At 42.5% G+C, this 8,795-nt stretch overlaps 1 protein-coding gene across 1 annotated transcript in view; it reads left to right on the top strand.

Moving 5' to 3' along the window:
- Positions 1 to 1,316: 1,316 nt before the first annotated feature.
- Positions 1,317 to 8,795, top strand: part of kcnh3 (potassium voltage-gated channel, subfamily H (eag-related), member 3) — a 178,410-nt gene continuing 170,931 nt past the window's right edge. The window contains exon 1 of the mRNA XM_061840886.1: positions 1,317 to 1,708. Coding sequence (XP_061696870.1) covers positions 1,633 to 1,708 — 76 coding nt within the window. The 5' untranslated portion in view covers positions 1,317 to 1,632. The remainder of the gene's footprint in view (positions 1,709 to 8,795) is intronic.

The following is an 8,795-nucleotide window of genomic DNA, read 5'->3' as shown; positions in this document are numbered from 1 at the left end:
AGAAGAGAGGAAAACGTTCAGTACCAATCAGATGCGACCGTACGACTGAGTGGGCGCGGTCTCGTGTTATATCTTGTCAATGTACTATTATCCGTCCATCCACCCATTTTCTTAGCCGCCTATCCTCACAAGGGTTGCGGGAGTGCTGGAGCCTATCCCAGCTAACTTCGGGCAGGAGAAAGGGTGTACCCTGAACTGGTTGCCAGCCAATTGCCGGCCACATAGAAACAAACAAGCATTCGTACTCACAATCATACTTAAGGGCAATTTAGAATCTCGAGTTAAGGCATGATTTTGGGATATGGGAGGAAACTGGAGTGCCACGGGGGAACACATGCAAACGCCACACAGGTGGGGCCGAGATTTGAACCCCAGTACTCAGAACTGTGACGCTAACATCCCACCGGGCTTTGTTATTATTTTTTTTTGCACATTTTTCAAAATTTATTTTAATTAGAATTTTCGTTTTTTATTGTTGCATTTTGTATATATTTTGTATTGTTTGTAATAATTGTTGAGATTTCATTTAGCGCATCCATGTTTTCAGTCAACAAAACATATTTTTCAACACCTAGTAACAAATTTAAAATGTTATATTTTCAAACACTAGATGGCGGAAGCTTACTGTGCAAATGATTTATCCTTTTATCTCGCTTTCATACAGCCAAGTGGACCAGAGGACAGGCAACAAAGTGGGTAATTGTCTCAGTTTAACACCCACGATGACTTATCGAAATGTCAAAATTTATCATCGTTTTTTCCACATATTAAAACCATTGACATAGAAAAGCTATTATCCGTATGTAGCACACCAACACCTCAGAAGTGCTCCCTAGGCCCTAATATGTGACACAAAATGTTTCTTATAGTATCTGCACATTGTTGTCTTTTCTACAAGCCTCACCACACAACACATGCATGTATCTCTCCCGAATGCGCATTTGTTTGTTACAGAAAGGCAAATGCACGGTAAATTACGCACGTGCCCACTTTTGTCCTTTACTGTATTTATCTATCTATCTATTTATTTATTTATGTATTTATTTTTACACAAAGCAGAAGATGAGGGAAAAAATGAACCAGCCGTTCTTTGTTGTCCCCACCACCCCTCCACCTCCACTCTGAAAGAGGACCACATCATCAGGACCTTATAGGCGTCACGTGACTCGGCATCTGCTCTCTGTTGATAACTAAGAGAGGGAGAAGGAAGGAGATGGGGGGGGGGGGGGGTGAGAGAGAGGGCTGAGGAGGAGCTTGTCGCTATAAGATTCACTCACACACCATCAGCACCACAAAGTCACAGTCCATCCATTCATTGTTTGCTGCGCCTCTCCTGCTTTGTGTTAGCGCGTAAACCCAAGCTCGGCTCACCTTTGCGCACCCCTCATCTGGAAGGTGCGCCTTAACGAGACACTCAGGCTTACCCTTCTTGGGCTTGATTATGGTCACAGCCCCCGCGGTGCCAAGGTGGAGCCGCCGCGCGTTTCTCGGATCGGTGCGCTACTCCAGGGGCTGGGATGCGCACCGGGTACCTCCCGTTTCCTGCCGAGCTTTGGGTCTGAGCAGCGGGAGGAGGAGTCCAGCGGCGCCCTGGGGCGCCGAGTCAGGAGGACCCAGTCGACCCGGAGCAGGATGCCGGTGATGAGAGGGCTTCTGGCCCCGCAGAACACCTTCCTGGACACCATCGCCACAAGATTCGATGGCACCCGTGAGTAGTCCTGATTGTCTCAAAATACAAGTTTCTCGATATTTTTTTTTTTCCACTTCCCGACACATGAAAAAAAAATGCCACTATAGCTTGGAGGTTATGAATGCACACTGGCCCCTTCATTCATGAGTACTTGGCAGAATTATTCAAATGCTGCAGTTGTAGCTACTTTAAGAAGGAAGCATGCACTTAGTTCAAGGCTCTTTTCTAAGGTTGTGACGGAAATAAAGCCTAGTGTTTGCAAGGGTGTGCGTCTGAGCATTTTACTTGCAGTTGGGATTTTACTTTGCCTTTGACGAGAGTGCTTTACGAACAGATGCAATGAGCATTCCCTGTGTGTTCAGGCCCATGCTGGGTAGGTGGGCGGGTGCGAGATGCTTAGATTGCATTTGTGCTCTTTCCTTCTTCTGTCCCTTCACACTGAATATTTCTGGAGTTTGTGCGAATGCTGCAAAGGGAATGGTCAGCTCTTCTCTTCTTAATTTTTAATAGAGTGTAAGCAATCACTTTACTGAACTGGAAGTATTGGGATGCTCCTTGTAATCAATTTCTAATCAATGAGGTATTGGACTAAAACATTAGTTTGCAAATTTGTTGGTGTGATGGATATTTGGTGCTGCAGAAGCCTAAAACTAATTTGGGCTACACTTTTGCACATTTAATCGGCTTTTACTGTAAGGTACTGGCAGCAGTACGGCCAGTATGTTTCTGCAAATTCAAGTTTGAAATAAAAAAAGGAAAACGTGGAATGTGAGTTGTCTCAATGGGATTATGGAGTCATTCACAACATGATACATCATACTCATACACTAGCTGTGCATCATTATTTGTTCAATACAAGTTGATTAACTTACCTGATTTAGGTGAAACGCTGCAAAAGCAGTAATTAGCTCCTGTCTCTGAGCTTTTGCCAGTGGAAACTACATACCACATAATGTATATAATAAAAGCATATATAAGAAAGCTCTTCTGCACTGGTACCACATTGTTTGTGTTCAGTATTTCTACACAATAGATTTCTAAGATCATTCTCTTTAGTGTATTATCATATTTTCTTGCAGGTTGCTCATTATACAGTACACGTGTCTTGCGACTTACAACAAAATGCTTAAACACTGTGAATCCATAGATATTAAACAGCTAGCTGGAAAAATATATTGCAGTATACTGTACTTACACAATGAATTGTACTCATCACAAACCTTGCATTAAAATACTGTAACGTGTATACCTGTCAAAAAGTGTATACCTAACACCTTATTAATACCTGTGTACCTGTATGTATATATACCTGTGTCAATTGCATGATGGGATTTTTGTTGACCTCACACACTACAAGACGAGTTACAGTACTCTTCTTTTTTTAATTGAATGTTTTTATTTATTGTAGTACTGATGAATCCCACAATGAAAATGGGAGCTCTTTTAGCTTGCATAAGAAGTTGGGAAAATTGTGTAATCATGAGGAAGATGACACTTGTATCAAGTGCACGTGATGAATTACCATCTAATGCTCAACTTGGATTGATTTAACATATACCTGAACTGATCAAAACATCACTCTATCACACATTATCTACAGGGATTTATGAAAACAAAGTGTAACATAAATGTAAAACGAGCGTTAAATAAGGGGACACATTCAACAAACAATGGGTAACATACATAAAGATTATTCATGCAATGTTAATCCTGATCAGTCATGAACATTAAGGATTAAAATCTTCATTATCACAATATTTCATTGTGCAATGCATGGTGGGATCCACGAGGGTTGGCCGCAAAATACAGTAACACTGTGTGAGATCAAACTAAATTCCATGATGTAGTGAAAACTATAGTTCCTGTACAACAACTAAAATATTTTACTGTATGGTATGTGGTAAACTAGAATTTACAGGAATGTCTAACAGTGTAGAGATTAGAGCTAAACAAGGCACTGCATCCATCATCAAGAATAATCTCTATTATTAGGCTTTATTATTTAATGCAGGTTTAATATCTAAATATCTCAATACTTTTGAGATTTTTTAACACCTGTCCTCTTCAGCTGCATGAATATACAAAATGGTGTGTCCTTATGCTATTTTTGCTGAAATACTCTGTTTTGTATTTTTTTTTCAATAATTAATCTGATGTGTATTGAAAATGCATCTAGAAAGAAAAAGATTTTAGGGGACAGACAGACGGACAGGACGGACAAGTAGAATAGGGGTCCGGATGACATCACACCACAACAATAGTAAGACAGACCACAAGTAACATTACAAAGTGAAATTGTGCTCTCACTTGTGGATGGGGGGGGGGGGGGGCACATGCCGAGGATCTGAAACAACTAATCTATAGGACAAGATTAGAGAGGATCGAAATGGGCAGGACAGGACAGAATGTGGGAAATGAGCAAGGCAGTACTACTGATGAGTGGTGCTGTGGGTTGCTCTTTATAGGGTGTAAATGCCTGTAAGAACCTATGAGTTATCAAATTGCAATCTCTGTTAAGCAAGTAAAACCTATACGAATGTCAATTGAACTTACTTGTGAATGACGATCGTGTCCCATGCATGAGTCAACTCGTGTATGGAGCTGATGAGCTGGCACGTTGAGGAAGTTTCGGCACGGCAAGGTGGAGTGAAAGTGTGTGTGTGTGTGTGTGTGGAGGGGGGGCAAGCAAAGGGAACACCAACCACTCCCCAGGACCCAGGCCCATCTCACAGGCTAACCAAAGCAACCCGACTAGACCCAAAGGAGGGGCAAATGTACCGGAACAACCAGTGGAATCGCGGCTCAAGAAACAGGCCAATGTGCCGGAATTGATTGTCAACCAAAGCCTGACACTGCCCTCCCCACACTGATGTGTGCCTGATACATTAAAATACTTTGTGACAACACTGGATAGATACATTTACAGTATAGTGTCGCATACAACTGTGCTGTGTGCATCTCAGCATTAGTCTGAGACTGTTTTGAGTTACCTCAGGGAAATACTTGCAGTCCATTCACTTTCTAAGACACTTGGAAACCCAACCCATATCCTTGCATGTACAGTCAGTGGGGACAATGGCGCAGTACTTCTGTCCATGCATATACATAATGTACGCTATGTGGTTGTGTAAAACGGTGCCCCGACATCCATCTAAACTAACAATGTTGGGGGATTCTCAGGGAAAATGTTTGAGATCAATTTTTGAAACAGATTGAACCCTTGTGCAAAGCAAACTTCACATTTTCCTCCATTGTCACTTCATACTTTTGTCCTCCTCACGCAGTTTCTTACTCTGATAGCAAGTTACATTTCCATCTCTGTGGAGATGCTCATCACTTCACAGTTAATTGTCGAATGATAAAATCTGTTGTTCATCTTGTTGTCTCCAGTATAATGGTGTCATCTACAAGGGAATAAAAAGGAGACAGTGCACAGATGCACCCGCCCACTCCCGGCACCACGCACACGCACCCACATGCACACGCACGCACACACCCACATGCACACGCACGCACATACGCACACACCCACATGCACACGCACGCACGCACACACACACACACACACACACACACACACAAAATGACAAGACGAACCGAACGGTAGCGAGGATTGGGGAGGGGGGGGACCATGTCTTTGTGTCTCAAGCGCTGGCTGTGTGGATCAGACCCCTCACATCAAGACGCGGCTCGTCTCTCTCGTAGTGTCCCTCCCCCGGGCAGCTTGCTAATAATTACATATCTCCAGCAGCACCATATACCGTCATTGTAATTAACTGCACAGATGTCAAGAATCCATTGTGAACCGTTCTTGGCTGTCAGACTGGGCAGGGGTGCGGCGTATGAGGAGGGTGGTGGTGGTGCTGATTGTGGGGGGCAGGGGGCTTGTTGCACCAGCCATTCTCGGGGGAGGGGAGGCTCCTCCATTGTGTGTCACATTGCCATGTTGTTCTAAATGATGTGACATTACTTCCTGAAGAAAAGCCTTTAGCGGGGCGGTGAAGGTCACGTGTGCATTTGAATGAAGCGCAACATCCAAAGGAGAACCACTGGTGTGTGTGTGTTTGTCCTTTGCAGTTGTAATAGTAGTAACTTGCATGAAGGCCAGCGGGCAAGGTAGTGCCAGGCCAAATCCAGAAATGTGCTCAATCTTCTTTATATTGAATAAAGAGCAAGATGGAGGCATATTACATATTTTGGAAACATCTCTTTAGCCAACTAGGTTGGGGGGAGCCATTTGTTTGTATGAATTTCTGTTCATCCATTGTCCTTAGCACTTGTCCTCATTTGGGTTGCTGATGAACTGGAACCTATCCCAGACGAATTAGATGAGAGGCAGGATACATCTTGGACTAGTGGCCATAAGTGGTACGGCACATATAAACACACAAGCATTTCCATCCATCCATCCATCCATCCATCCATCCATCCATCCATCCATCCATCCATCCATCCATCCATCCATCCATCCATCCATCCATCCATCCATCCATCCATCCATCCATCCATCCATCCATCCATCCATCCATCCATCCATTTTCTTCGCCACGTATCCTCACAAGGGTCGCAGGGAGTGCTGGAGCCTATCCCAGCTGTCAACGTGTTGGAGGCAGGGTACACCCTGAAATGGTTGGCAGCTAATCGCAGGGCACATCAAGACAAACAGCCGCACCCACAATCAGACCTAGGGGCAATTTAGTGTGTCCAATTAATGTTGCATGTTTTTGGGATGTGGGAGGAAACCGGAGTGCCCAGAGAAAACCCACCCAGGCACGGGAAGAACATGCAAACTCCACACAGGGAAGGCTGGGATTGAACCTGGGTCCTCAGATCTGCGAGGCCAATGCTTTTCAGCTGCGTCACTGTGCTGAACCATATAAAAGAATGATAAACATAATAGAAAGTACAAATGGTTTTAAATACAAATATAACGTTGAATAATAATAAATAAAAATAAATACATTCCGTTTTGTAGAGGATTTTTCTGGATTTCTCTAGTAAGAAGCAAAAGCCAAGGAAGAATCTTTTAAATTGTGGGCATAGAAATTTCATCTATAAAATTGTGGTGACTTTAATCCACTGGACATTGCTTCAATGACAAGTCCCAATGTGCATGCAGGGAATACTCAAGGAGGATGTAATTCTTCTATAATGTGAAATAAACCCACGATTCTGGGTCGGCATCTGGATGGAAAGCAAACTGACAATGACACAGTTTGCTTTCCTATCAATGAGACATTGGTTGTACAAGATGAGTGATTGGTTGGATTTATTTATTTATTTTTTTAGTATAAATTGCGGTCTTGTAAACAAAACACGTGCCCAATGGTTAATGGCTCACTGCATGTACTTAGCACTTAGTACTTAGCTATTAGTAGATTCACATGTCTTCTCATCAACATAGTTATTTTTGATGCAGGAACATGCGAGACTTTGTTCATTTATTTATTTGGGGAAGCTGAGCCATGGAAAAGTCTTTCTCAGAAATGCCATACGTCTGCCTTAATCAATGTTCATTTGCCTTTGCTGCTGCTCGCTCCTTCCACCGGCAACAGCAGCTGTGTGGGTCTGCACCAGTCAATTGGACCAGTTAATTAAGTGGGCCTCGGCTTGGTGCTTAATCAAGTTAAAGCCCGAGTGCCCTGCTCATCATGTTGTCATGTTCAGGGCTACAATCAACACTTTCTACTTTCCCGTAAAACTCGATCGAAAAGGGATCAAGATTTTGTTTTCGCAAATAATTTTGCGCCGTAACACTGTGAATGAATTATAGCGACCAAGTGAATTACCCTAGTCGCATAAAAATGCTTCTATTTCTTCTTTTTGCTGTCTTTTTTTAATATTTCAAGTATTAACAGCCACTAGGAACATTTTACACGTTTGATGGATATGTAATGTTATAATGTATCTGAAAGCATTGCCTGCACAGGAAGTGATGGTGCCAGTTTGACTCTAGAATGCATTAATTCAATTTCCACAATTTCCAACGGGATAACATTATTCCAAAGTCCTTTTACATGAATAAAGCCATTAAACTTTAGCAAAAAAAAAAAAAATTACCCTGCATTTGTTCCCTTTTTTCACCAACACCACCTGCTTTATCACCAACAACATCCATCCATCCATCCATCCATCCATCCATCCATCCATCCATCCATCATCCATCCATCCATTTTCTTAGTCACTCATCCTCACAAGGGTCACTGGAATACTAGAGCCTATCCCAGCTGTAAACGGGCAGGAGTACACCCTCAACTGGTTGCTGGCGAGTCACAGTAAACATAGAGACAAACAGCTGCACTCAAAATCACACCGAAGGGCAATTTAGAGTGTCCAATTAATGTTGCATGTTTTTGGGAGGTGGGAGGAAACCGGAGTGCCTGAAAAAAACACGGCACGGGGAGAACATGCAAACTGCACACAGGGAGAGCCGGGATTGAAACAGGGTCATCAGAACTGTGAGGCCAACGCTTTCCAGCTGCTCTCACCAACAATACTTTTCCATAAAATTACCTTTAAACTAGTTTGGTGCTATTGCAGTGCTTTAAATTCCTTGTAAAATGAAAATAAACCTAAATTTAACACACCACAAAGAAGAGTGTTGTTAACAACCCCGCCAGATTTGAATGATTAAAGAAATTGCCATTAAATTAAATAAATTATGAAAACGCAAGCCTGTATCAGCTCTCAAGTGCTGTCGGCATCCACACTCCCTCCCAAAAAAACAATTTTTTACCATGAAATAATTTCTTTATGCCTTCTAATGCTAAAGGCTGAGCCGTTTGGTAAAACACACCTGTTATGTTCAAAATCCAAATCGACTGAGAATGGACCACAATACAGATATCTTGTGAAATCTACAATGACCTCCGCACTGGTAATTGGTTTAAAACGTGAAATACACTTGATTTGAATTCACGACCAGCTCTCTTAAAATTGTGTCATTTGAGAAATGAAGACTAATCCGAAAGCTGCTGCTGTCCGTCACAGGTGATTAATTCGTTTCCCAATTAAGACCGTAACAGTGACCTCTACTTCATAAACAACAACCAAATGACAATATATTGTGAATCTTTGCACTTACTGTATGTGCCATATCCTGCAT

This window comes from Syngnathoides biaculeatus, chromosome 14 (assembly GCF_019802595.1).
Source record: "Syngnathoides biaculeatus isolate LvHL_M chromosome 14, ASM1980259v1, whole genome shotgun sequence".
Classification (NCBI taxonomy): Eukaryota; Metazoa; Chordata; class Actinopteri; order Syngnathiformes; family Syngnathidae; genus Syngnathoides; species Syngnathoides biaculeatus.
Note: the sequence above shows the minus strand (reverse complement) of the source record. Positions and strands in the feature narration are given on the sequence as shown.